At 48.5% G+C, this 27,236-nt stretch overlaps 12 protein-coding genes across 12 annotated transcripts; 4 read left to right on the top strand and 8 right to left on the bottom strand.

Moving 5' to 3' along the window:
* Nucleotides 1–862: 862 nt before the first annotated feature.
* Nucleotides 863–2,278, bottom strand: PENARI_c003G10276 (uncharacterized protein; the record flags this gene model as incomplete). The annotated part of the gene is made up of 5 exons (XM_022628717.1): nucleotides 863–1,200; nucleotides 1,260–1,696; nucleotides 1,747–1,870; nucleotides 1,920–2,052; nucleotides 2,114–2,278. The coding sequence occupies 5 exons, from the start codon at nucleotides 2,276–2,278 to the stop codon at nucleotides 863–865; spliced, it is 1,197 nt and encodes a 398-aa protein (XP_022492127.1).
* Nucleotides 2,279–2,917: 639 nt separating this feature from the next.
* PENARI_c003G03436 (phosphatidylinositol-specific phospholipase C) lies at nucleotides 2,918–4,066 on the bottom strand (the record flags this gene model as incomplete). The annotated part of the gene is made up of 1 exon (XM_022628235.1): nucleotides 2,918–4,066. One exon carries the CDS (start codon nucleotides 4,064–4,066, stop codon nucleotides 2,918–2,920), a length of 1,149 nt encoding a protein of 382 aa, XP_022491986.1.
* A 313-nt stretch (nucleotides 4,067–4,379) lies between these two features.
* On the top strand, nucleotides 4,380–5,876 carry PENARI_c003G06146 (histidine phosphatase family protein; the record flags this gene model as incomplete). Its single annotated transcript, XM_022628425.1, has 2 exons — nucleotides 4,380–4,772; nucleotides 4,824–5,876. 2 exons carry the CDS (start codon nucleotides 4,380–4,382, stop codon nucleotides 5,874–5,876), a joined length of 1,446 nt encoding a protein of 481 aa, XP_022492096.1.
* Nucleotides 5,877–6,448: 572 nt separating this feature from the next.
* On the bottom strand, nucleotides 6,449–8,454 carry PENARI_c003G05697 (flavin-containing monooxygenase; the record flags this gene model as incomplete). The annotated part of the gene is made up of 6 exons (XM_022628392.1): nucleotides 6,449–6,912; nucleotides 6,973–7,611; nucleotides 7,668–7,986; nucleotides 8,055–8,134; nucleotides 8,196–8,318; nucleotides 8,367–8,454. 6 exons carry the CDS (start codon nucleotides 8,452–8,454, stop codon nucleotides 6,449–6,451), a joined length of 1,713 nt encoding a protein of 570 aa, XP_022491755.1.
* Nucleotides 8,455–8,840: 386 nt separating this feature from the next.
* PENARI_c003G11143 (ankyrin repeat domain-containing protein) lies at nucleotides 8,841–9,917 on the bottom strand (the record flags this gene model as incomplete). The annotated part of the gene is made up of 6 exons (XM_022628775.1): nucleotides 8,841–8,894; nucleotides 8,954–9,283; nucleotides 9,345–9,467; nucleotides 9,565–9,693; nucleotides 9,792–9,817; nucleotides 9,869–9,917. 6 exons carry the CDS (start codon nucleotides 9,915–9,917, stop codon nucleotides 8,841–8,843), a joined length of 711 nt encoding a protein of 236 aa, XP_022491813.1.
* A 513-nt stretch (nucleotides 9,918–10,430) lies between these two features.
* Nucleotides 10,431–11,783, top strand: PENARI_c003G11066 (WD40 repeat domain-containing protein; the record flags this gene model as incomplete). Its single annotated transcript, XM_022628765.1, has 1 exon — nucleotides 10,431–11,783. The coding sequence occupies one exon, from the start codon at nucleotides 10,431–10,433 to the stop codon at nucleotides 11,781–11,783; it is 1,353 nt and encodes a 450-aa protein (XP_022491930.1).
* A 440-nt stretch (nucleotides 11,784–12,223) lies between these two features.
* PENARI_c003G09707 (origin recognition complex subunit 1) lies at nucleotides 12,224–14,699 on the bottom strand (the record flags this gene model as incomplete). Its single annotated transcript, XM_022628681.1, has 3 exons — nucleotides 12,224–13,697; nucleotides 13,749–13,870; nucleotides 13,929–14,699. 3 exons carry the CDS (start codon nucleotides 14,697–14,699, stop codon nucleotides 12,224–12,226), a joined length of 2,367 nt encoding a protein of 788 aa, XP_022491768.1.
* Nucleotides 14,700–15,995: 1,296 nt separating this feature from the next.
* PENARI_c003G04315 (uncharacterized protein) lies at nucleotides 15,996–18,962 on the top strand (the record flags this gene model as incomplete). Its single annotated transcript, XM_022628297.1, has 8 exons — nucleotides 15,996–16,027; nucleotides 16,084–16,106; nucleotides 16,160–16,865; nucleotides 16,919–17,024; nucleotides 17,131–17,355; nucleotides 17,427–18,016; nucleotides 18,071–18,364; nucleotides 18,419–18,962. 8 exons carry the CDS (start codon nucleotides 15,996–15,998, stop codon nucleotides 18,960–18,962), a joined length of 2,520 nt encoding a protein of 839 aa, XP_022492141.1.
* A 462-nt stretch (nucleotides 18,963–19,424) lies between these two features.
* On the bottom strand, nucleotides 19,425–20,160 carry PENARI_c003G02940 (prefoldin subunit 5; the record flags this gene model as incomplete). The annotated part of the gene is made up of 4 exons (XM_022628198.1): nucleotides 19,425–19,483; nucleotides 19,557–19,674; nucleotides 19,737–20,023; nucleotides 20,112–20,160. 4 exons carry the CDS (start codon nucleotides 20,158–20,160, stop codon nucleotides 19,425–19,427), a joined length of 513 nt encoding a protein of 170 aa, XP_022491350.1.
* A 1,305-nt stretch (nucleotides 20,161–21,465) lies between these two features.
* PENARI_c003G08310 (fungal specific transcription factor domain-containing protein) lies at nucleotides 21,466–23,287 on the top strand (the record flags this gene model as incomplete). The annotated part of the gene is made up of 4 exons (XM_022628577.1): nucleotides 21,466–22,030; nucleotides 22,090–22,498; nucleotides 22,553–22,841; nucleotides 22,895–23,287. The coding sequence occupies 4 exons, from the start codon at nucleotides 21,466–21,468 to the stop codon at nucleotides 23,285–23,287; spliced, it is 1,656 nt and encodes a 551-aa protein (XP_022491641.1).
* A 206-nt stretch (nucleotides 23,288–23,493) lies between these two features.
* Nucleotides 23,494–24,229, bottom strand: PENARI_c003G10677 (uncharacterized protein; the record flags this gene model as incomplete). The annotated part of the gene is made up of 3 exons (XM_022628742.1): nucleotides 23,494–23,508; nucleotides 23,578–24,027; nucleotides 24,092–24,229. 3 exons carry the CDS (start codon nucleotides 24,227–24,229, stop codon nucleotides 23,494–23,496), a joined length of 603 nt encoding a protein of 200 aa, XP_022491936.1.
* A 408-nt stretch (nucleotides 24,230–24,637) lies between these two features.
* On the bottom strand, nucleotides 24,638–26,865 carry PENARI_c003G05270 (Zn(II)2Cys6 transcription factor; the record flags this gene model as incomplete). Its single annotated transcript, XM_022628366.1, has 5 exons — nucleotides 24,638–25,049; nucleotides 25,099–25,705; nucleotides 25,754–26,220; nucleotides 26,269–26,742; nucleotides 26,792–26,865. The coding sequence occupies 5 exons, from the start codon at nucleotides 26,863–26,865 to the stop codon at nucleotides 24,638–24,640; spliced, it is 2,034 nt and encodes a 677-aa protein (XP_022491733.1).
* Between the last annotated feature and the right edge of the window lie 371 nt (nucleotides 26,866–27,236).

Here is a 27,236-nt window from a genome sequence, read left to right on the forward strand (position 1 = left end):
CGGTTTATTTGTTGTGGCTCGAACCCAGTGCGCACCTGTTGATATCTATGATCTCTTCGGAGCTGAGCGAGAATTGATGCTGCTGAATGCAGGAGGTGACTCAAGTTTAATCCCTAAAAGAAAGGTACATCTAGGCTATTTTATAGTGGACAGTTACCTCAAGCGAGGGGTCTGAAATCTAATGTGTATGTATGCCAATGTTTCAACGCATGCGATTATACCAAATCCACCCACGGTAAATCTTGGCGTGATAAGCAATTTTACACGCGTACAGGCCTTATATCGAAAGCCTAATGTGCGATCAGCCAACTAAGCAAAGAACCCCGGCAAAACACCCTAAAATTATGATCAACGTCTATATCCCGGCAAAGGGACTATGGATGATCACCTCGGATTCAGAGAAAATCGGACACTTAGTGGGAAGGACGTGTCAATACTTGCGACAGTGACAGACGCACAGGTAACAATTTGGTTCCACACGGGCGAAAAGGGCGAGAATGGCGAAAATGGAAGTGGAGACTGCAGTTGATCTTATCTGATCTTTGATCAGCACAGGCTCAAACAAGCTTTACGGTGGGCTATTGTGGGCCCGAGGGAGTGTGAGAGGGCTGTGCAGGGTTTTGATCGGCACCTCTGACGGTATCCCTGCACGGCTCGGAGACTTCGATTGCGCATGGCATGATTTAGATTATATTCTGAAGGAGTATTCAGTGGACCTTTCGGGGCATTTACTATTTACTGTATATGATACTTGGAAGCTTGTTCAAAAAAAAATAGAAGATAATATAATGTGATAATGGACATAACAAGCCAAAGTTAAAGAAACCCTCCGAAAACGCCGTAGCCGACATTGCCTGCATAATCATTCAAGTCCCTCCAATTCACCCAAGTCCGGAACGGCTTCAATAATCGACTCCACTCCCGGACTGGTATTCCAAATCCCGTTAATCTTCAGCCCAGCACTGGCCAAAAGCTCCGTCCATTGCCGCTTTGATCTCTCTACACCGGCACCAATGCTCATCATTTGGATGTCCATCGCAGATTGCATACGGGGCGCATTGGTGTCAGGAAGCACGAAGTCTACGATTATGATGCGCGAATAGGTTGGATCCATTGCTGAAACAGTGTTCAAAAGAATCTTCTGGCAAATATGGTCGGGCCAGTCGTGGAAGATTGCTCGGAAGTAGTAGGCACGCGCCCCTGTAGTCAACGTTGTCAGTTTGACCCATTTTGTTTATTTAGGTGGAAGGGAGTATTACCCTTTATAGGCTGTGGGTCCAAAAAGCTATACCCCATCGTCTCAATTCCCGGCCTGTTGACACCTGAGACAATCTTTGGCAGATCTTGCAGGATAACACGGCCGGGTACGGTCTTATGCTGAGCGACAAACCTATCAAGATCATGGCCTTGATTGCCGCCAATATCCACGAGGAATACCGAGTCGGGATGTGAGACTGTGCCGTCGACCAAACTTGCCAGAGGGTATACATCAAACCAGTTCGGCTTGCCTTCGCGCCGGCTGGACATGTATGAATTGAAGAGAGCTTGATGTCTCTTGTTCCTTGCGAGCCATTCGAATTGGCTTTGGCCCACGGCCCATTTCATGGGAGATGAGCTGTATTCTTCAGGGTTGATGTAATTGTGTTCACGGAGGTATTCGGGAAGTTTGGCGAGGGTTGGAACAGTCAGGTCATAGCTAAACAATGTCAATGTGGCATGATAGTAGAGTGGGTGTTTCATACTTACATGCAGGGGATACCATCTTGACCAATTGGCTGGGTCATCGAGATGGACTTGTCGGTGGACCGGTATACTTCTGCCTCGGTACTTTCACAGAGACCAAGGGCCGTCATTACTCGCATTAAACGGACTGTCTCATGTTAGAAAGGGCTCCTCTTCAGGATTAATGAGTGACATACCGATCAATCCTTTATCAGCGCCGGTGCAAACAGCAATATCTGCTGCGGAAAGGCCGTCCTTCTTTCCATCTTTCACAAGAATTGGGAAGATACCCAGGTCCACCACAGTACGCAGGGCTGCATTCTCTGGTGGCTTAACATATAATTTGTTTAGTATATACCACAGTCAAGCGACGATGAACAAACACACTAACCTGGTAGATCAACCTGAGAACGGTCTCAGTAGGAGTCTCAATAGCCAACTTCAGCTCATCGACAAGTTGAAGAAGACGAGCATGACCATGACCAGATGTAGAAGGCTCAAAAGAGACCTCTTGCTTAATTTGATCAGTCAATGAGACAATATGAGCAGCAGCCATGTTGAAGTATAAGAGTGCTTAAGAGGAAGTGAACAACCTTGGTAGATTCAAAAGGACCCGGGGGCTCCAGCATCCATTTATACCCCATAACCACCGAATACAACTATCCGGTCATACCAGATATGGATTGAGTGGACTGAGCAAAATGGCGAGTATCCCTCGATGTCATCTCCGCCCCTCTCCGATTTCGCTGTCCCGAAACACGGAGTGTGCAGCTGACGAGGGGCGAATAGGATGCAAAGTACACCTGCATATAGTATATGCATACCTCCTTCGGCCACTCCATACACGTTGAAGGGGCCCACTGGATGAAGACCCATGTCGATCCTTGCGCTTTGTGTGCGCGCCCCGGGAAAAAAGAGAAGCAACTAGTACTTGGTGACCGAACTTTGTTAGCTGTCTCCACTGTGCCTGGATAGAGTAATGTAATGTCAATCGCGGGAAATCAGATAACTCCACGTCAGACGCGGCTGTTGCGCGTGGAAATACTGTCTTGGTGGTTTTCGTGGTAGCTCTATAAAAGAAATGTGCATGCATATCCCTTCTATGGGATAGTCTAGATGATTTTGGTATTTACAGTGGCTCCAATGTTGTTGTTAATACCAGCCGCTGTGTTTCATTGAAAAACATCTCGTCTCTTCAGAGAGCCAAAAATGTATCAGTCAAGTCAGAAGGCCGGTCAAAGAAATCAAACATCACAATCCCCACCCGTTTGCCTTTTTGCTCTTTCAGATAGGACAGTAGGTGCTGGTTTACCCCACCATTTGGAGTGTATCCAGTGCCATTTCCTATAGCCATGATGCGAGGCCAGTCAGGCGGACTGTTCTCAAGATTCGTACCAGATGCCCAGGTCCAAAAGAGACTATCTGGATGTTGTGTGGTGGCCTTGTCGATATTTGCCACGGTAGCATTGTACTTCCACTTGATATTCTCGATCGCGCTTGATCCTGTGGGCGTAAGAGGCTGATAGTAATCCTCAATGTACGCAGTCAAATGCTTATCCGTATTATACTCCAGGCTAATATCCGGTCCGTTGTCTGTCCACAGGCTAGGCGAGAAATGCAAACCGGGAAGTGCGGCTGTGTAGGAATCGGGTAGCTTGTTCAGGTCGAACCGGCGCAGGAGGGTAATTTTTCCACGTGCATCGCCCAATGTGCCTAGTTGACCCTTAGTCTGGACGAAATAATGACGCGCGGCGGAAGAAGTAAGGGCGTTGTACATCTTCAGTTGTGATGCCGCATCGTCGGAGGCATAGCGAGCTGTCGAGCTCTCATGCTGAAATGAGAGAAATATTGTCTCTGATGGGTGGTCATCCAGCCACTGATAGAACCCAAACAGCACGTCGTCGACCGTGGCTGTCTCCGAGAGTAGGGCTTGCGAATGGTAGAAGATGAGGCTGGAGTTGGTCGGATCTAGGGCATAGCGCAGATCAAAGGCGCGGATGCCCATATTGAGCATATCAATCAATGGCAGCTCTTGACAGCGGAATGTCTCTGGCACTGGGACAGTGACCTGGTTCAAGTCTGTGATACCTCGCAGTGCATCTTGTGTCGGTTGTGTATAATTCCATGTTGCGCTGTCGTGTGTGCCAGGAATGTTCATGTGGACAAGCAAAGTATCATCCGGGTATGCCTTCATCCATTCGGCCTTTTGGCCAGATTCCTTAACATAAGATCCAAAGATCGGGGTTGCATCACTGAGGATCTTGTGAAGGGCGAAATCAGCCAGGGCAGAAGATACCAGTGGACACAAAGCCACGATAGCTATGAAACTCGAAGCCTTCCACATGATTGTTTTTCTGGACAAAAATCAACAATGATTTGTGATTCAGTGAACCGTGGGAAGGCATCAGCTTCAACCCCTGGATATGCGGGCAACGCCAAGCGATTTCGGAAATCGGAAATGAGATCAGTCAACCCAACGTCAACCACGCAACTATGTGTCGAAATAGTTGAATACTGTCGATAGTGGACGCCACACAGGAGTTGAGGATTGCTAGATGGAGCTGTCGTTCCCACGTGCACTAATTGACAGGTCGCGACTGGCATGCGGACTGTGGAGTCTGTTTCTCCTCGGGTGGGCAGTAGTGGCATGGCACAACATGTTTATATTCACGAGTCTGCGCGATACTTGGTCTTTACTGCCTCAGCCTCTGTTCAACATGCGCGGTCTCACTTTGCTTTCCGCAGTCAGTCCTGTGCTGGCGCTCACACCCGGGGACACCTTTTACCCGCCAAATCTCAATGACACTGCCTACATCAGCAACAGCACCATTGGGACATATGGCGGTATTTACAAAGCCCCAACAAATGGACCGACCGCTGGAGACCCCTATGGGACCTATGATTACTGCTTCATGCCGCATCCTCGCTCAGAGGAGTATACCCTGCCTGAAGCTTTAATCAAGGGATCAGCCAAGGGAAAGCTTGTTTACTTGGAGTATCTGCAGCGTCACCAGAGGCGTTCGCCATACAATATTCTACCTGGCGGAGAAGTGGGTCAATGTTCTTGCCTTAAATACATATCCAGAGCTAACGACGCCCAGAACCAAGCCTACGAATGCGACAATGTGCGCCCGTATCTCTATGCAGGCCCCAACAGCGCAAGCGGCATCCAGCCTGTGCCAATGTATGCGCAAACATACCAAGACCCCTCCAACCCCTTCACGCCCGGCGTGAACGGAACATGTCAATACCCCCAGATCACCATCGGCGGTATCCAAGATGGATATCAGCACGGTAAGGACCTGTGGGCCGTCTACGGCAAGAAACTCGGTCTGATCCCCAAGAAGCCCAACGACCGGGTCTGGTTCCGATCCAGTGACTCAGCTCTCACGCAGGCTTCGGCTGGTGCGGTCTTGCGTGGCGTGTGGCCCGATTACAAGGGTGCACTGCCCCTGCATCAAATGGTAACCTCCGTTGACACTGTCAATGAAGGGTATTCCTGTTCTGCTGTCAGCTCCACACTTTCTTCTCTGCAGTCCACAGCACTGTGGAAGGAGCATTTGAGTGTCACCGCGGAGTTGCGCACGAAGCTTGGATCTATGCTCGGCGCGACAAGCAGTTCATGGCAGAGTACCTTTGACCATTTCTCGGATAACTTCCAGGCTCGCCTTTGTAATGGGTACGAGCTTCCCTGCAGTGTTTCGAACTCGTCTGCTTGTGTTACAATGCAGATGGCTGAGGAGGTCTTCCGTGCCGGGGACTGGGAGTGGAATTACTACTGGCGCACGAATCCAGATGTGGTCAAGTACATCCAGGTTGTTGAAGGTCTGTTCATCGGTGAGATTGTTTCTCGTCTGCAGGCTGTGCAAGATGGGAAATCTTCCGTTGATTACAGTCATATCTTCGTTCATGATGGTGACATTGGTCCCATCCTGGGCTCTCTTGGAATTGCCGCTCTACGCTGGCCGGCTATGGCGTCGAATATTGCGTTTGAGGTTTGGGAAACCGAGGAAAAGTCGCTCTACGCCCGGGTCTTGTACAGCGGTCAACCTGTCAGAAGCATCCATGGTGTTCTTGACTGGGTTCCTCTTTCAGATCTCATTGGCATTCTGAAGCCATATGTTCCCGAGGATATTGTTTCTCTCTGTGGGTAAAAAACAGCAAACTTGATACAGCCTTCAAAATAAGAAGAGAAACGCAAAGAAACACACTAAAGATAATGTTCGCAATTGATATTTATATGTTCTACAGGTGAATCTAGGTTGAATGCATCATGAATATTTACAGGTGTCAGACGCTTTATCACTAGACCATTGACCTGGTGGCCAAGCTGGGAACGAAAAATCTAATGATAACTTATAGGAGCAAACAGGAGGTTATTACTCGGGCATCAAGGCATCAATATGCCCCAGGTATAAGTTCTGATTTATGATTAGTCTGTCTCAGTCAATAAATCAAATACAGAAGAGAAGAACTCATTCAATGTTTAAGCACATAACATTTGATTCAGGTACTCAATATCTGCTTTCATCATTGTGATAGTCTAGTAGCGAGGCAAAGGTTGTCGGCAATATATGGGAATGGGAAAGTGAAGGAAAGAAGAAATGGAAACAACGGTAGTAGATCCTACGAGAATGCAGGCTGATTCTCTGCATTTGTATACTTCTTGGTCACATCCATGCATTCTCTTTGATAACGTGTACGAGTACTCATAATACTAATCTCTTTAGCGTGCCTTTAGCATCTTAGACCGAGCCGCAAAATAACCAACCGCCGATAGAAGGCTCACGGCGCCTACGATCAACAACGACGTATCGCTAAGTAAAGTCTCTTCACGAACGCGACCAAGCTTCGTTGTAGCCTTGCCCTCGACATCACCCTTTCCGGTGCCGTCAACAACATAGTCTTGCCATTCCACCTTCGACAGATTAAGCTGATAATCAATCGCAGTCCCAGACCAGTTATTCGTAATGACACCGTCATCTCTCTTGTACCAACTGTTGCAATTTGGATCCGCGAAGCTGGTATTCCGCAACGCAGTCTGGAGTTTCTCGTTGAAAGTCTTCAGCACTGCCAGCTTTGGCTTCAGCGACAATGTTTTGCCCTTTTGACGAGCCCGGATCACTTCACCAACAATCCCATTCAAATATCGTGACTGTGCCTCTATCATGAGAATGATAGAATTATGTCCTATAAACCCGTCAGAATGATGAAGTAAGCATTCACCAAGAGAGGACTTCTGCTACTCACCAAGGTTGGTATTAGGACCATAAAACATCCCAAAATTAGGCAGATCCTCAACCGTAACCCCATTATACGCCACAGCCCCATCCTTCCAAATATCCTGCAAAGGACGCCCATTCGCACCGTAAATCTGAATAGGATGCATAAACTCCACCGTCCTAAAGCCGGTAGCAAGAACAATTAAATCATATTCCTGCTCATCAAAGCCCTCAACCTCTATCCCAGTCTCGGTAATATGCGTAATCGGCCGCGTCTCCAATTCCACGTTGTCTCGCGCAAGAGTGGGATAGTAATCGTCGGTGATGATAATTCGCTTGCATCCTGGTGCATAGTCCGGGACCAACTTCTCCCACAACTCAGGTTTGGTGGCGAGTTGGGCTTTCATGCTCGCTGTGGACATGTCTCGGATCATTTGGGCAAAGGGTGAGTTATCGTCTTTGATTACTGTGTGGAAGTTTTCACGGAAGTCCATTTGGAGGGCCCGTTTGCGCCAGTGGAGTGGTGGGAAGTATTTGAATAGGGCTCTTTGGAAGGCGGATACTGGTCCATCGCCTCGGGGGATTATCCAGTTTGGAGTTCGCTGGTAGATTGTCAGGTGGGAGGCGATTTGGGCTACTTCTGGGGCGATTTGGGCGGCGGTTGCTCCTATAGCAACATATTAGGGGCGGATAGATGATGTACAGTGCTTCTTTTGAGCTCACCATTTCCAATGATTGCGACTCGCTTTCCTGTTATGTCGTAACTCCAATCCCATCGAGCAGAGTGCATCATCTTGCCCTGAAAATCTTCCAGTCCTGGAATGCTCGGCTGACGTGGGAGATTCAGTTGGCCGACGGCGGAAATGAGAAAGTCGGACTTGAGGATGTAGGAGTTGGAATATTCGCTATCCTTCTCTCCTGTGACCACAACGCTGGTCTTCCAGTTGGATTCGTTGTCATCCCATTGGGCTTCTTCTACCGTGGAGTTGAATCGAATGTACTTGTAAAGACCGTACTTCTCTGCAATACGCATTAGGTATGCCTATTTCGCAAGAATTAACAATTTTTCATAGGCAACAGTGAGACGCAGAATGTTTTAGCATTACTCACATGGATTTCCTCTTGTCCAGGGTATTCCCTTGACCAATCGGGGTTTTGCTCAAAGGAATAGCTGTACAGTGAGCTCCAGACTATATATCACCAACATTTACGTTAGTTGACAAAGCTGAATAAACAGAAGGAAAGACATACCATCGCAACAGCATCCAGGATATTTATTATCATTCCAAGTTCCGCCAACGCTGCTACCCTTCTCAAGTATAACGAAGTTGTGACAGTTATTGCGCTTGATCAAATCAATTGCCATGCACATGCCTGCAAAATCAGTGCTGTTCTTTACTATTATTAGGCTGTCAAGCGTACCAGATATTCCAGCACCGATGATCACGACAGTTGCATTGGTAAAGTCTTTGTTTCCCACCGGGAGACGTGTGTTAACTGGAGTAGACATGGTGATTGTAGTAAAAGTCGCAGCTCGGAGGGGATTCAAACTCTCAGAATTCTGGGAGGACACTGCTCATGACTGTTTCTCCGCAAGCCCAAGCCTTCGCTTATATATACTCTTTGCTGATCGCAGTAATTGCCGAGGCCCCTCATTTGGTTGCCGGCTGTGTGTATGCAGCCCATGTCACAGCGCGTGGGGGAACCATCTGCAGTCCTTTAATTCAATCACATTCTACCAACGCACAGTACGTATTGTGACATAAAAAATGGAGCTAAACATATTTGAAATGCTAGAATTATCATATTCGTGAGCATGATCAATTAGGCTGAGATGCGGGGAAGCAGATCCCGAGGTATAACGGCAGGCTTATTTTTAGCGTCTGCAGACTCCGATCAGGGTAGTTCAATTCCTTCGCGCTCTGCTGTTCGTAGAATGTACTGCTTGACCTAAGTAGTAGCATAAAAGTTAGATACCCGTATCACGACTACGCCGAAGGGGTACGTACTTTTTCGTCAGGAACTAGCTCGATTGCCAATCTCCCATCGCTATCTCGCTTCTCTGGCTCTGCTCCAGACTTCAACAACAGGATTGCCGCATCTCCATGTCCCTCAGAGATAGCATGGTGAAGTGCTGTAAATCCGTCGCCATCCGTTGCGTTAACCGGACTCTTACCCTCCTCTAAAAGGATCTTCAAGATAGGAACAGAACCGACAGCTGCTGCTCTGTGCAGGGGTAGTTGGCCGCGCTTATCCTTCACTCTGGCGCTGCATTTGTTGGCAATCAATGTGCGAACAGTAGAAGTGTTAGACTTGGAACTGGCGAAGTGAAGGGCATTCTGCTGGCAAGTCAATTCAAATGCCCGCTGGGTGGTGGTGAATATCCCCCGGGATACTGACCTGTCCTGAGTTGCTTTTGATTGAAACGTCGGCGCCTTTTCGCAGGAGCATTTCGATAATCGCATCACCTGCGGCATCTTTCAAGCTGGCTGCAATCATAAGAGGGGTCCAACCCGAACCATCCTATATCAGATCAGTACTTTTCCCGTGAAAATATTCATATCTTGAAAATCCGGGATTCATGTCACCAAGATGCTGATATTGTAGGAGAGACACTCACTTCGACGTCGGGATCGAATCCTTTGGCACCCATTAGCAACTCCACTACCTGGAGTCGGTTGTACGCTGTAGCCCAGTGGATTGGGAGGCGATCATCATCATCTTTGACGAGTGCAGACTTGGGATTGGTCTATTCCAGCTGTCAATACTCTTCACATCATATCAACCAGGACAAATGCTAGTATAGGTTGTCTTGTTCTGCGGGGCAGCCTAGATCGGAAGACTCACGTTGAGCAATGACTCAACCACCTGGTCTGAGATACAGTGTTAGTATACTGCCACGTTCACGCAAATATCACAATTACCTCTGCCTTCTCTCGCAGCTTCATGCAGGGCGAACTTCTGGGAATCCATGGCGACTTGGGCGACTTTGTAGAAGGAAAGTGATAAGAGCTGCGATAAGGAGGATGGCTGAGTCAGCTGAACTGTTGAATATCGGAGTTCGCTGAGGAGGAAATGGGAGGCGGGGGAGGAATAGATGGTGTTAAGTGCTTAAAAAGATCAGGTTGAGAAGAAGTACCGGGCCATGTTTCCACTTGCAGTGATTAAGCGTCTGTTCAAGAATTCCACGTCGAGTGTATAAATGTTGGCTGCCTGCCTCAGGCAGCAGACCCACTCGAACTCCGGCAAAGATTCATGCATATCCTCTTCTCCCACAACCATTGCCTTGCCTCGCAATCGACCCCGTGTCACGCCAAGATCCATCGCCTTTCAGAATCCTGATGCACTGAACTCGTCTCACACCCGATTCTCACAAACCAACCCACCGCAGGGTTTTCACCGCGCGCGCGACCGACCGCGGCTCTGTGGAGCTTCTACTCTTCGAGACACGCCTTTACCTCCCTCCCATCCTTCCAATCACAAAAAATGGACTACCCACCTTCCCAGTCCGCCGAAGATGCCGTGCGCACATCAGCGAAGCGCACAGCCGAGCTCTTCGGCACAGAATACCTGATGGTCACACCCTCGACCCTGACAGACGGATCAATTGGCGTCTCCTACCGACGAAAGGCAGAATACGAAGATGTCACCGAACTACCACGCGCACTCGCAGAAAAACAAGCGAAGGCCGCAGCCGGGCGGACGAAACGGCCAAAGATCCAGGCACAGACACCCGCAGATGGCAGCGGTGCCTCGATGTCACTTGTGAAGCGGCCGGCTGGCGGCGCAGGCGCAGCCGCGGCCGAAGACCAGCCCAAGAGCTTGATCACAAGGCCGTCGGCCACAAAGCAACAGAAGCCGGACTGGCACGCGCCTTGGAAGCTGATGCGCGTTATCTCGGGACACTTGGGATGGGTGCGGGCTTTGGCTGTCGAGCCGAACAACCAGTGGTTTGCTAGTGGAGCGGGAGATCGCACAATCAAGATTTGGAATTTGGCGACGGGTTCTTTGCGTCTTACGCTTACTGGTCATATCTCAACGGTTCGTGGGTTGGCGGTGTCGCCTCGGCATCCGTACCTTTTCTCGTGTGGTGAGGATAAGATGGTTAAGTGTTGGGATCTGGAAACCAACAAGGTTATTCGTCACTACCATGGTCATCTGAGTGGCGTTTACACGCTGGCCCTGCATCCTCGTCTTGATCTGCTAGTTACAGGTGGTCGTGATGGTGTGTGTCGAGTTTGGGATATGCGGACGCGGAGCAACGTCCACGTTCTGGGCGGACACAAAGGCACTGTCGCGGACATCAAATGTCAAGAAGCCGATCCACAAATCATCTCTGGATCGCTGGATTCCACGGTCCGTCTGTGGGATCTGGCTGCTGGAAAGAGCATGGGCGTCCTTACACACCACAAGAAGGGTGTCCGCAACATCGCCATCCACCCCTCCGAATTCACCTTCGCCAGTGCCAGTACCGGAAGCATCAAGCAATGGATGTGCCCCAAGGGCGACTTCATGCAGAACTTCGAAGGCCAGAACTCAGTCATCAACTCCCTCGCCGTAAACGACGAGAACGTCCTCTTCTCTGGTGGTGACAACGGCTCCATGTCTTTCTGGGACTGGAAAACCGGCCACCGCTTCCAGTCTGTCGAGACCACTGCGCAACCAGGTTCCCTCGAAGCCGAAGCTGGTATCATGGCTTCTACTTTCGATCGCACCGGTCTGCGTCTCATTACTGGTGAAGCTGATAAGACCATCAAGGTCTGGAAGCAGGATGAGAATGCCACACCTGAGACTCATCCCGTTCAATGGGCTCCCACTCTTGGTAGACAACGGTACTAGAGCAATCACCAGCATAACCAGCCATCGTGATCTATGTTCCGATTTCTTAATACCCTTCTTTTTGTTTCGCCATCAAGTTCTTGTATCGGCACTATGTGGAGTTCAGCGTGGTCTGTGGTCAATCCTGGGGTTTGAACCACACAGATATGTTTGGGGAGCTATTTCCTGGAAAGGCTCATGTTTTCAAAAAGAAACTGAAGTCGTTTTGTACTATACAAATTTCAATCGAGTGAAGCGATGCTCTATCTACCAAACATGTCAGACATATAAGAAGATAACATGCGTAAGATTCGAATTCTGCCTGAGATGGATGTCAATCTACAGTGAAAAAGCCCAGTTGACCGAAAGGGTATCATATGCAAACTAAAGTGCGATAACACTGACTCCAAATAATGCGTCCTTGAACATATCAGCGGACCAATAACAAAACCCCACCGCCATCATTGCTCAATACCCAAACCAAGGCCCTTAGCCTCAACATCCTCCCGGAATGCAGACCTAACATCCTCGGCCGCAACTCTAAGCCGAACCTTGCTGCTGCGGTCACCCCTTGTGGGAATCGTAGTACCACCAAGTACACTCTTAGACCCAGTACCCTGCTCCAGCGCAAGAATACCCGAGTTCATAAGCTCCATAGCCGCATATCCCATGGAACGCACTCGAGCGCTGGGACCGCCACCTAGCAGGAACTCTTTCACGCCAGCACCGGCGGCACCAGCAACGGCAACAGCTGCATCGGCGATGCGGCGTGCTTCGTCTAGGATGTCGCCAAATGTCGATTCCGAGATACCTGTTCGGGCCACTCGGGCTAGAAGTGCAGCGAGGAAAAGCTTGCCCGATAGAGGCAGGCAGCGGAGGGATTGTTGGAGGGGGGTAGATGTAGCTTCGTGGATGGCTTGCTTGATCGTGGCGATGGTTACTCGGCCTGGTTGGCCCTTTGCGGGTCCGGTTTTGGGGGTTGGTAGGTCATTGGCCGCCACTGCTGCCAATGCCTTGTTGCGTCGGGCAGGAGTTTTGCTCGGTGTGGGAGGCAATGACTCTGTCTCTTCTTTTTGTGTGTCCTCTGCCGCGGCAGCTTCGTCAGCCGCTTGCTCGGCGATTTCGACGGCGCGGCGGCAGATGTCTAAGGCTCTTCGGGCGTCACCGCTGACGGCTGCTACCTTCCGACTGGCGAATTGGACGGCATCTGGGTCCACGATGTTGCCGGGGACGTTAGCGAGACGGGTACTGATAATCTCCATAAGGTCTGTGTGTCTGTATCCTGGGAAGGTGATACGGGTTAGACCGAGACGACTGGAGATTTTGTTGCTGAGAGTTCTCTCGGGAAGATCCATGGTGTTTGCGACGGCTAATACAATCAGTCGAGAGTGGCGGAGAGCAGGCCAATTGAAGAAATTGTACATGACGGACTGGTTCTTTGTAACCAGTTGGTCCAACTCATCCATAAGCACCACACAAGATACCCGGCGAGGCGAGGGGTGGGAGAATTCCCGCTCAAGCAGATCAAGTGCATGGGAGGGCGAGACTCGATCACCCTTCAGGGCTTCCCACAATAGGGAGTAGGACTGGTGCGGATCTGTGACTTTCATGCCGTTAATCTCAACAAAGATGAAATCGTCCATCTCTTCTTCAAGCACGGCGCCATTCAGCTGTGCAACTACTTCGCGCACTGTTGCTGTCTTGCCCGTACCGGGGGTACCTGAGATATAGATACAGGCACCTGTGCCCTCCATGATAGCAGCGCTGAGGTGGTTGTAAACAGTGTTGAATTCAGTCTTTCGGCATGGCAGTGAGTCTGGAACAGTTGAGACGTGAAGCAGGTTGCGGGCTTGACGATAGGGGGATGCGAAGTGCGTAGGGGAAAGGACTCGTGTGCCCAGTGGTGTGAACTCAAGGGGCTTCTTGACCACGATCCTAGCAGATTGTCAGCGTTGTTTGATCACTGTTTCTTGAGCCATTTCATACCGTTTGTGGGTTGGGGTGGTCAAGGCCTTTTTGCGCTGTGACTGCGGCGTAGCATTCCCTGTCGCCAGTCGTTGTCTCTTCCTTGGGGTGCTGGGAGCTGCAATCTCCTTGCTGTCGACGTACTGTAGACCCTTTATTAGTACCACAGCTTCTGCTTCTAGACTATGCATTGCGACTCACCTCGTCGTCCGCAGCCCTGCGTTTCCTCGAACCCTTCAAGCCCTCCTTGACCAGATCGATCAGATCATGGATCCTGTCTTGGTTGTATACCTCCTCCCACACAAACTCATCCGTGTATCTTCCCTGGACCTGGTTCACACCTCGTCGACAAACAATACACTTGTTGTATTCCGCCAATTCGGTTTTATTCTTCGGTGGACCGTTCGGGTATCTTTTATAGAACGCATTCTGTGACATGACAATACCCTTCCCGCTGATTGATGTCAAAGGGTTGGTATTAAAATCGAGGGTAATATACTGCTCGTTGGGCAAGGCATCGGTGCGGCGTTTGTTTCGGGTGCCCATGAATTCGTCGGGCGATGCGAACCACATAATATTGGCGGATTTGACAACCTCGTCCTCTTCCTCTTCATCTTCCTCCTCCACGAACTCGGTGATGACGCCCACCCAGTCCTTTCCAGCCTCCGGAGACTTCAAGAGGATCACCTCGCCAACTTTGCATTCGAATCGGCCCATCCGCGCCCCGACAATCCTCCGGCGCTGGGGAGCAGGTCGTGAAGAACGTCTCCGGCCCCGCTTTTGTGGGCTCCCATCGTTGCCTTCCTCCTCCTTTACTTCATTCGCATCGTAGACCCATTCCCACGGGAGGTCCTCAACCCCCAGCTCGTCGTCGGAATCGTCGCGGACCAGGGCTCCCTTGGTCATCCATTGAGCTCGCTCACTGGCGGAGGCCCTCTGCTTGGGAGAATTGCTTGCTTCACTGTCGCTCATTGCTGCAGATGTGGCCGGACTGAAGGTATGGAGAAGGAGAAAACGCGCTTGACGCGTTGTCCACTTTACTCCGTATTGGGTTTAGCCCGGCAAGGAGCTCGGCCCAATCAGGTTATCTGAAAGTATGTGAAGTATAAAAGAGCACGATGGCAATTTATGTCTATGTAGCTTGTCAGTTCAGTGTATTTGCTTCATTTCATCGCGCTCCTCATGTATGATCAGCTGGGAATGCCCCCAATTCTGTTTGGAATCCCTGTCACACTGGGGTTCCGGTTATACTAATAAACTGAGCCTTGGTCTTTTTTTGATTACTGTGACACTCAATAGCTGGAATAGACTTATATGCTGCTACTACATACCGTCTGTGAATGGGTACTGAGGCTTTTTTTTTATCATGACGCTGCTGGTTATGGTTATTTGAAAGTTCTGGTGCCTTGATGCCTTGCGGCCCACTTGTTGAGGCCTCTGCGACTCTGGCTGGTTTCGGATTAATATGTTCCAGTCCGAAGTATCGCTGCCCACCTGCTAAGTTATTGATTGAAGATACATGTTATTCGTAGACAATTCCGTATTTTGTACATACCACCCGCTGTTAAGTGAGGACCATACATATTTGCAGAGGATTTCACATTTTGTATATGCCACCCGCTATCAAGTGAAGACCATGCAGGTTGTTCGTACATGATTTCAGATTGTATGTGCCATCTACGACGCATAAGATGCATAGAGCCCAGGAGCTTTATAAATCAGAGCTTCCGGGGAGCCAGGCGGGCATCTCAACCCTAACATCAGGTCATACTTATAGGAATTGTACCCTATGCTACTGTATTGCAAAATGATAGGAAATGGGGGGAGAAAGAGAACAATAAGTATATGAAGGTCAACTCTCTTTTTGTAGTTTTTAGGAATAGCATAATGTCCTAATCTGCCTTTCTTCCTTATTTATCGCACAGTTGTGCTCTTTCCCATACTTTCCCTTCTGACCAAAACTCTCAAATGCTCAAATTGCTTTTACTTTGTCTTCTCGATATAACGTTACTTGCATCGTTATTAACTCAACTCTCTTCTTCGTCAATTCAATACTTGCCCTTTATCCTCTAACCTCGGATTCCAGCTTCTGTCCCCAGACTGCTTCATCCCTCTAATTTTTTTCGCAACCCACCATCTTCCTCTTCTCACCTCCTCCCTTCTCTTCCTCAAGCTTCATCTTTATTCTCACATCTTTCTTGATTCAACATCATCAGACTTTACAACCATCTTTCACCGTGATACCCATATCCAGCTGACTCTACCGAAATGGCGGAAGCAGAGCGGCCTCTCGAAGAGGAGTAAGCGCATCTCACACCTTGAACCCGTCATTGTATCACACTAATTATTGCCACAGTTGGGAGAAGCATCAATCAAAGGGTAACAGTTCTTTTCCTTCTGCTGCATGGTTGGTTATATGCTAACTACTTCAGCTTGGTCCCTGCCGCCGTATAATACCGGAGCCATCAGCAGCCCAGACGAAGACAACCAACCTTCTCACGCACTGAATATTCCTTCCGGATTCAGCAAAGACCCAACCTCACTTGTTATTGAGGTTAGTTCCTCTACTCCACAACCCGCGGTTCCTCCTACCTCGTTGTCCCCTGGTCAAAATACCCAAACTCCTAGTATATCTGCTTCTTTGCCCTCAGGCCCATCTCAACAAGCACGAGGAGCCGGATCCAGTCAGCAGAAAATCAGCATCCCAGCTCCTGTCGTACCGTCAAGGAGTTTTCCTCGTCCATCTCGCTCATGGGGTGGAAAGAAATCTACCCGGCAGAGTACTAATACCAGCGGTCCACCGATCCAAGCCCAGGTCTCCCCCCTCGCGGGTGGTGGTGCCAGATCTCACCAGCCTGTCAGAACCCAAAGGTCGTCGCCATCGGTTATCCAGCCCCAAGCTACTGGAACACAGCGATCAACAGTCAGCCAAGCCTTTCGTCGCCTGGGGACTAACATTTCCACTCAGAGCGTCCAGGGGCGCGTTGACTCTGCTGCAAAAGACTCTCTCGGTAAGGCAAAATGGCGTGCCGGCGCAACTCCCGATGGTAAAATCACCTGGCGTACTTTTATCACAACTTCTGACAATTATTCAGGTTATCTCCGGTTGCCGCTTACTATCGACCGTTTCCAGGAGATGTATGTATATATTCCTTTGAAATGGTCTTTGCTCTCACTAAACTCCATATTAGAATCACGCAGTTGACAAAGGAAACTGCACAACCCGTTACGAACTTCCGTGATTTCATTGTTAACGCTACCGGTGCTTATCTTACAGTGAGATATCAGGGTGTACCGGTAAGTCTCACTCTCGTTTGCCGCATATCAGTCTCCCTTTTCGTCGCACCTTCCGTTTTAGAAAACTCTTTCCGTACTGTACCATTTGAACTAACAATGCTATCAGGTAGTTCTCATTTGGGGAGATGTAAACCAGGTGTTGGCCGCCCATACGCTCCTTCACACATTTGTTACCCAGGTCAATCAGCTGCAAGAAACCAGTAAAGTACCCGGATGGACCCGTATCAAGTCTCACTCGACCATTAAGGTTGATATTGCCAACACAAAGGATGCCCAGACTTCCCAACTGGATGGATTGCGAAAGGCGCCAAAAGTTGTGGCTGATAGCACGGTATGTGATGAACACCGGAGTTCGCACATTGTCGAACTTCATTAAGGGCTAATATATGTTTGATATCATAGGTCTGTTTACCGTGGCCTCCAAATAGTCCATCCCTGGAGCATTGCCTGTCATCACGTCGCAAGCTTCTTGATAGCATTCGTCTTCACTGTGGTATGAACATCTACACCAAGCCTGGTGCATGGGAGAATCTGTACTTTTCTGGGGGTAACGAAGGCGATCTCTTGGGAATGGTAAGCCGTTCTCGGGACTTGTGGAGGACACTGTCTTTGCAATGCGAGACCGAAATCAAAGTGTTCCTCGTCGAGCCACCTCCCCCCGAAATCATGAGAAAGGACGTCACCATGAAGGAATATTCTGATATGGCCAAGCCCTATCTCTCTGGATTGAAGCTACCCATCGAGCAAGCTGTGCCTTGGGAGAAAAAGAGAGGCGAGGCTAGACAGGATAACAAAGTCATCATCGTTGATTGCTTGAAGCGAGCGCTGCACCTCGTCCCTCATTTCCACAGTTTCCGACAAATGCGAGGAAAGTTCGGTTCGTTCGTGCTGAAGGGTTATCGAAAGACCGAAGGTGCAGATGGCCCATTTCTGTTTCCTGACTTCCGTGACATGGTCGCCGACACGAACGCTGAAGGCCGCCTGCTTCCCGGGTAAGCAATATATTAATCGGGAAGTGACGATTTAGTAACTGACTGGGGCGTTAGACTCCGACTTTCGCAGAATCAGATCATCAGCCGCGTCATGGGCGCAGGACATCTCCTCGTGCCCGCGGGTACTATACCACTTCGTCGCCTTACGAAGATCCAGCCCCGATTCTCGGCCAGTTTCGAATACAAGATCAAAAACAATCATGCTGTGCGCATTGAAGCGAACTATTCGCTGCCGCGCGGAAGCGAAGAATTCGAGGTCAATGATATTCGTTGCTTCAAGCCTCGGAGTATTGGCGGCCCTGGAGAACAGGAAATGCCGATGCAAATCGGCATGATTGACTTTGAAAGGTTTGTCAATTTTCCTATTTGTCAAATGCTTAAAGCTCAATTCTTTTGATTTAGATCCGACTGGCAATTAGAGATCAAAGCACTGGAAATGCTAGAAGAGGAGGATACACCTCCCGAGGTAGAGGCTTTCAAGCGCAAGCTGAGCTTCGTGTGGAACGAGAGTGCCCACAGCATCACCTCTGTGCCAGAACGCATGTCAAAGTTCCCTCTTGGTGCACCGCTGAGCTGGTTTGTTGAGAAGGCTGCGATTGAGTTTCACGTCAGGGGAACCAACCTTGTGTTTGAGCTCGCCCGCTTCGTGAAGTACACTGTGACAAACGGCAGGATTTTAGAGACTCTCGATGTGTCTTGGGGCGGCTCGCTTTTCGATCCCGATTGGGATGTCATGCTCGGTGAAAATACTGAGCTCGACGGCAACCAATTCACGCGAGAGGCTTGCCTCTGTACATTTTTCCCGCCGGCCGAAGGAGCGAAGGTTGATGAGGATGTGCAGCTTGGCGTGTTCATGAGTGCGCTGCGGCAGATTGCCCGGGTGTTAGGGTCTGCTGACTCTGCCGTGACCAATGTCCTTGATTGCGACGTTGGCACTTTGTTCTAGCAAGTTCAATGGCCATCGGTTCCTGTCAAGGATTTGAGAAAGTGTATTTTATCACAGCAGAAATCATAAAGTCCAAAAACACAAAGAAATAAAAAGAATGAAACAAAAAGGGCCCTCAGGCGTCGACTTCGTGCCCGAGCTATATTCACAGGGGTATGTGGTAAGTGGTCAGTGATTATCTCTGGTTAACATATCATTGTTTGAAGCGTTCTTATTCTCCATAGAGCTAGAATTGAAGATTAGGAAAAGTTCACGCAGAATCCTGCGTCTGATATATCAGGCAAATAAGATTAGCCCCATTCCAGATGTAGGAGTTTGGACTAGGCGGTAGACATGAAGCGATTGCCATTCATATCACCGCAATAGTCCGTCCCAGTTCGGTACAGTGTAGTTCATCGATTTATTTGTTTTATTCCTTCAAGGTATGTCGTATTCGACCTAATAATAACACATGACTCAAATTTAGCCAGCAGCAGCGGCTTGAGGAGCGGCTTCTCCGGCGAGCATCTTCTGTCTCAATGCTGTGATAAGTGTTAGCGAACAAGGCCTTCTAGCACGCGCAGATCCAATCAGCAGATCGTGATATAAACTTACTCTCTTCAACAACCCGCAACTGTGTGCTCTTAGTCTGTACAACCTTCTCCAAATCCTGCAAGTTCGACTCCAGTCCCTTAACCTTATCATCGTAGAATGCAATCGCCTTGGCCGGGGTCTGAAAACCAAAGTGTGAGCCCAATTCGAAAACCAACCCCCAACATACACTATATCACATACCTTCTCAACGTAGAATCCAGTTCCAACATCAACAAGCACCTTCTCCCGATCCGTCAACCGGCCCTTAACATACAGCGAGCTGGTCAGGGGAACGAGGATCTCATCGCGGCCATCGGTACCCTTCTTCTCGGATCCGGTCACGCCGTCGTTTATTGAGCGCACACAGTCGCGGAACTTGGCCTGTGCGGCGCGCAGCTTCGAGTGCGAGGTGGTCAGGTGTTCCAATTCGGAGGTGAGGCGGGTTTGGAGTGCGCGGAGCTGGGGCACGGAGAGGGAGGCGAGGTTGACTAGTTCCGGGGAGTGGTTAGCTTAAATTGTTCGTTGTACAAGGTTGGAGAGCAACGGAGTCGCATGTATCGGGAGTTAAGATCGTACTTGAGCCTGGGGGAGCTCCGTCTGACGAAGGGGCCTCTTTTGGTGGCATTGTGAAATTATGGGAAAGCAAAGGGGTACCGATGGGTTTCTCGGTGACTTGCAATCGTGGGTATGCTGTTTATTGATCACGTCGCATTCAATTATGCGGGCAGTTCAATATGGTGGGGGATGAGCTTCAGAAAACTGGTGGTCGGCAATACTTGTTCACCGCTAAGGAAGCGGGGCTCTATAAACATTCACCAAACGTTCTTTATAAGTTATATCTTGCGTCTGCTTTATCTTTGGTTTGTTAACGCATACATTTCATCTGGGAAATCACTTCGACTTCTATTACTCGATACCGAGATCTCGCAAGATTGGCTTCAGGCAGCTAGTACAAGTTCCGACTTATATCAGTATCATGTACTTCTTCTCCAGAAGTACCCTCTCCAGGCTCTCAAGAGCTTACCACTATTATACGAAGCGTTTGCAGAGCCGGTGAGTGATTCAGATGAACTCCTATAGATGGCGAGTCATGAGAGCTTCCCGCTATATATATCTTATGAATCTTGGAACAAGGCAAAGCACAATAGCAGTATACCTTGGCCGCGGACATCTAAGCTAGTATGGGAGTAGTTCCAAAAAAGCCTGAAACAAATAGACATGGGTTTCAGAGATATAAGGTGGAAGTATATTGGACTAAATTGCGATATCGTTCTTAGAACAAACTTGGATGGTCTATTCTCAAGAGTGGTTGACTAAATAATTATGGATTTTATTTCTTGCCCATTCGCCAATAAGATAATTTAATTCAAACCAATAGTATTCAAATCTCATAATAATGCCTGATCAAGTTCCAGAAGATGTTGGGGTATCACGCCGAAGATCCCGATCTCTCCGGAGTGAATTCTCCGCTCCGGACTCTCCGCAGTCCAACACCTCTCTTGTACACAACCCCGAACAGCTCGGTCATGGCCTCCAGATTAGCTGCATGTGAAGCTTGCAGGAAGGCAAAGGTTGCCTGCGATCATAAAAGACCAGCATGCTCTCGTTGTGAGAGCAACGATAGGGCGGGAATCTGCATCTATCGAACCACGCCATTCAAAAGAAAGAGAGTCGAAGAGTCACCTTCATCGGCCCAACAATCTCCTAGGTATGCTATGGAGACCCCTATGCATCTTTATATCGTGTACTTATACTGCTCTATAGTCGGCTATCACCGGCGCAACCATCATCATGCTACACCCCAAGGGCAAATCCTTATCCCAACCCTGGGTTTCTGGGGTCTTCCAGCCATGTTGCAATCTTCAATCAAATATTCCCACAAGAATACCATGCATCTGAGACATACCGTGCCTCTGGACCAGACGTAGCAATGTTAATGCAATCGCAGTCGGCTGGTGAGAATCTACTCTTGATCCAAGGCGCGGACGTGCTCAGACAGCTACTCAATACATTTCCTTTGGCTGCAATGAAGGAATTCGTCATGTTCTGGCTGGCAACGGGGACAAATCTCTCACTGGCAGAGCCTTTCACGGAAAAATGCACTGAAAACATGACCCGGTTATTCACGACTTTCTCTCAGGAAGACAACTGGCACTTGGCGTATGCGCAACGCCTGACTGAAAACTCCCGCAAACCGTTGCAATTTCATGGGATGTCCGAAATTTCTGAATTCTCTGCTCAATTTCTCGATCAAAACTTCAGATGGGAAAGCCTCGGCATTTTTCTTTCTGCTGTTAGCCGGGCCACAATTGACATATCTTTCTTTCCGCCATTATTCAAAACTGAGAATGACCAGTTCGCACTCAGAAAGCTTGCCACAAGACTGAGCGACCTAGCCTTGGATATTGCTCTTTCGCTGGATTGCTTGAATGATCTGCAAATCGTTCTACAGTATGAAAACTTCATTATGCACACTCATGTTGATGGCGATCAAAGTATGTACTTACGGTGATATATGTTATTTGTGCAGCTAATCTTATACCCAAACTACCAGGTTATCATTCATGGAGTCGACTTGGAGACGTCATATCTTCCATGTTTGCCATTGGCTACCACGAGGATGTCGAAAAGACCAAACCACCCATCCCTACATTCCTAGCAGAGCTTCGAAAGACAGCTTGGGCCACTATGTACTCAGCAGACAAAAACATTGCTTTATTCCTTGGTCGGCCCCCTCGAATGAGCAAACGCTTCTGTCATTTCCAGTTGCCCTCGCCCCCGAAAGGCTCGGAACGAATTGGAAACCCTCGGCATATTCAGGGTGAGAGTCCTACCTCAGAACTAGATACTCCAGTCAGCTATAGAGCAGGAATTCGATGGGCCACTATCTGTGCCTCACTGAAAGAAGATATCATGGAATTACTTCGAGATAAACAACGTGAGGACTTCAACTCAAAAGCAAGGTATGTTAAAGCTTTGTCACGCTCGATCATTCTTCCGTTAACCGACAGAAACAGTTATATTCAGAAGAAGGCAGAAACAGAGTGGCAAAATCTCCCTTCCAATTTCCGACTGAAGTCCAGTTTGAAAGAGTGCTCTCGATATGCATTCGAGCGTGATTTTCTAGCTGGCCTGCGATTGGACTACTTACACACCCTATTTTTGCTGAGATTGCTCTTTCATGATACGCTGGCGAGGCCCGATCCTGCTATTCTCGATGTTTCAGACCAAATGCTGGCCCTTGTAGTTGAAGTAATACTTTTAAGAGATCAGCTCGTCAATTCCGGAACGGGGCTTATCTGGAAGGTATGTGTGCTTCCTTCTGTGTCATTTTGAACCATTGCGCTAAACTGAATCAGATTGCACACTTTGGACTCCCAGCAGCAGGCATAATCCTGCTCTCTATGCTGAAACAAACCTCTACAGTTAATGAGATTCGCTCAACATGGTCTAAAACCTTACTTAATTTGGGGATCTTTGTTGCGCAGATTCAGGTTGGCAGCATTGTTCGACCAAGTGATCCGAATTACGCATTGATATCCAAGGCAACACAAACCATCGAACGGTTCCTTAACTCGATGCAACGGGACGGAATACAAAGCTCGACTCAACCCAGTTCGCAGATGGAAGAAAACGGCGACTGGGCTGCCTTCTTTAGTCAAGACTTGTGCGACTTCGAGACGGACTTTTGGGAGAATCTTGCGGATCATCCTTCATTGCTGGCTTTAGATCCAACTTTGCCCTCTCTATAGTGGACTATCTCAAGAAACAAACATTAATATACTTAGTACTTGAATCGATTATACTCAAGTGGGGCACCTAGGTAAATAACTTGAACACGAAAGTCGCCCACAAGTTTATTTTCTTACTCGATGCCATCTATTTTTGGGTAGCATTCTTCTCTGTCTCTCAATTCACTTCTCTCAATTCACAAAAACAGTCATACCAAAGCCGGTGTTCAAAGCTCATATGTCTAAGCAAATGAATCAGTATCAAATACCCAGTGAATCCAGATAACAAGAACAAGGAAAAGAAGACATACCATATCATACCAAACACCTCCTGCAAAGTTGGACTTGCTCAACCCCTGGTTCTTAAAACCAACACTCTCATAGAAATTCACCAAATAGTCATGAGCAATAAGTACAGCCCTGCTTGCTCCAAAAGAGCCCCCCTTAAGATGCTGAGTGTATGCACTGACAAGTGCCCTCCCAACCCTCTTGCCCTGATAATCAGGCGAAATAGCAACGGAATGGATAGCAATTGTATCCCCGTACTTGTGATTGCCAATTAGCTCATCGTTTACGAAGACAGGCTCATCATTTGGCAATGATTCCCAATTCTCTGGCATGGACATCGAGCCGTCTGTCACAAGCGTATAAGGTGAGCGGACGGCGATGACGTGGCCGATGAGTGTGGGTGGGCTTTCATCTTCGTTGTTGACAAATAGGCCCAGGCATAGATCTGGACATGAGCTGAGGCGGTAACGGAACTAGTTTTGTTCAATTAACGTTATACATTCCTTCTGGGTGCTGGGTACTTAATTGGCGGTTTACCTTTTCTTCGGAGCAGCGCTCTTGCTCTGTAAATGCACTCTCGACAATTACACAGCTCTTCAAATCATCTATACTCAATGTCCGGGTGAATGTGTTGGTGTTTCCAAGGCTTGGAATGTGGATGTTTCGTTGGTTCATGGTTGAATGTGGACGAGGTCTGTGACACTCAATGAAAGGTGGCTAGAGATAATTGGTTCGGAATGGAGAAGAGAAGGCATTTAGATTAAGTCAAGAAAGAATGCAAAAAAGGTGCTTATAACCCATGTCCAGTGAGTCAAAGCGTCTCTATATCTGTGGGGGCTGTGTCACACCGGAGTGTTCGGAGTATTCGGCGTGGGGGCAACCCCAATCTGTGGACCTGTCGCAAAGGGCGTCAAATGGATGAGCTTGGAATTGAATGACCTCCTTGTATTATCTACAGTTGCTGATCTTATCTTGTCGAGGATTGGCTTTTTTCCATTGAATGCGCTTACTTTGTGAGACGGATTGGTGATATATAGATAGGCCTTATAGCGTTGGAACCCCGGCATTCAATTGCACTTCAATCTATGGGAATTCGACACCGCCAGCCATTGGATCGAAGAGTTCGGATTCTAGCGTTGAGAAATCCGGGCAGAACAAATTGAAGTCCGGTGAGGGCATCAGCATCGCATCTGTACAATTCATATCCAGAGACAAGTAGTTATCCCAATACCCGAGTGGATCGAGATTTGATGGCTTGTCGCTACCGATAGACTGAACATTGTTACCAGCAACTGTTCGTTTGTTTTGTTCAACAAGCCATATTCGCTTGAGAAGCTTTGCATAACGGCTCCCTATGTGGCTGTCGCTAGTGCTTGCTTCATCGAGGACACTGACGAACTGGTGCACCAGATCTGATACTTCACCATGTTCTTTCTGGGTAAATGCACCGAAAACACTCGCTTTGTATAGAAACACAGCTGAGTAAATAGCATATCTGCTAACTTTTAGTGACGCTCATATAGTTGCTTAATATTGGTACTCACACATAGAATCGGAAAGGCATATAGTGAATGTGGGCCACAGGATCCGTTCCACATGCTATAGTGAGAATGTTCCGCGCCGATCTAACGGCTTCGAAGACATAAACGCCATCTGGGGATGCCATGATGCCTTCTGGGAATAGTGATGGGGCTTTCTTGGACCATGGAGTTGATGTTCCGGCAACCCGATTGTCGTGGACAGCTCTTGATAAGATTGACTGGAAAGAAAACGCAAGCACATATAGCCGTACATATTCTTTGAAGATATTCAAGGTACACTTTAGCTTTGGCGATGCTTCAAGGCTATCCCAACGGCTCTGCCACCCCGAAAATGACCGGCGGAAATCGTCAAGGTAGCGGTTGTAATCTCCCAGTCGAACCATCTGCAGCCTTCGTTCTTTCGAGGAATAAAGAATATCGTGCGAATTATGCAAAAGCTGCGTTAATTCAATAGTCCCCTGGAGCACCAGTGCATAGTTATGTTCCGCATCCGCGCTCAGTTGTAAGCTTGGAAAGTCCTTTGCCGTAAAGCGCGTTGAAAGTGAGGGCCCGCGAGACCAAAATGATTGTCCCATTCGCACAGAGATCTGACGGTCTGCGATATAGACAACTAGAAGCTGTCAGTGCCCATTGATATAGTTGCGGTATGCAAACGAACATATCCAAGCTAATCGTTTCCTATTCTCGAGCTCGTATGGCTCCCCATCAACCTTCTCGCGAAAAGAGGCTTTATCTAGACGGAGGAGATATGCATGTCGGACTGCTTGGCCAATTAGTGACCATGCCATGTTATCCTCTACCGCACTGAGGTTTCCGGAAAGCACCCTCGGGTTAGAAGAAGTTTCAACCTCTGAGTAAGGAATCCACTCTGCCAATAATAGAAGGCCTTCTACTGTTGCCACATTCAGTGTGGATGGTGTAGCCAACAGGATATCAAGAAGATGCCGCTTCATGTGCTGCCAACAATGCTGGTGTATTTGCCGATATGTTGTGTCGTCTTTCGATGCGATGGTCAAGATTACTGTAAGCAGAAATGGCTCATCAAGAGCTGCCTTGCGTACATCGGGAGTCACGAGGAGCTTTTTGGGCGTAAGAGGGCAGAAGGGGTGGTAGTTTGTAGCGTAACTATTTTGTTAGAGACCATTTCATTGGTGTTGCATGGAGACTTTTTACTAATTCAATAAGTGTTGTGTTGTGTCTGTTCCCAGCACTCCAATGACCAATGTCTCGGTTTCTGACAATGTGGGCTGAGGCACAGGGTGCACTACATGGCCAGGCAGATTGCCATTGTAATAATCACTCCGAGCTTGCGATTCGCTTGTTGAGATTGCAAGTATTTGATCACTGGAGCGAAACGACATTGACTGATCGTGCGCCGCAAGCCGAGCAAGTATTTGCAGTGCCTCACCCGGATTAGTCAACTCAGCATATATGGGATCTTCTGTCCTTTTCTCGTTCTCTCCTATGCCCTCGCTCACATTTTCGTGCTCGGCGTTGACGGAATTTGGAGGCAGCATGGGACTTTCGACACGTTTTGAGTGTCGAATTCGGGAGAAGTTGCCTCCTCGTTTTGACCCAGCAAGGATACACGGCTCATTGGAGCGGACACATTCGAAGCATTGTGATTTCGTTCCATCTGGAGAAGAACTATGTGGGTTGTTAGCAAAGTGAATAACTATTGCCTCAGCGCACTTACGGGTCACATTTGAGCTTTCGCGTGCGACAGCGCTGGCAGGCACGATATAGGCGGATGTTTCTACTACGAGTCATTTTGATTTCAATGAGGAGAGTGAATTCAACAAAATCCTCCGCGTTGTTCATTACCCCGGCCTCGGGAACTACCGCAATCTCCCAATATGGTTAAGACGGCAACAGACGGAAAAGACGTGCGGGGAATATCACAACTAGAATTTTGTTGTATTGCTTTACCTCGGGTGTTACTAAACTAAACTAAACTACTAAACCCATTAACACCTATAGCCATCTGGGCATAATTATAGATAGGTCCAACAGTATTTGCAGGCAATAGACGGACTTTATGGGGCACCTAAGCTAGCTTCAGTATAGGTCTAGATGGCATATCTGGGATCATACAAGAACAGATATAAACCATTGTTCTCTCTGGTCATTTGTAGAGCATT

The sequence above is a fragment of the Penicillium arizonense genome, assembly GCF_001773325.1.
Source record: "Penicillium arizonense strain CBS 141311 chromosome Unknown PENARI_contig003, whole genome shotgun sequence".
Taxonomy (NCBI): domain Eukaryota; kingdom Fungi; phylum Ascomycota; class Eurotiomycetes; order Eurotiales; family Aspergillaceae; genus Penicillium; species Penicillium arizonense.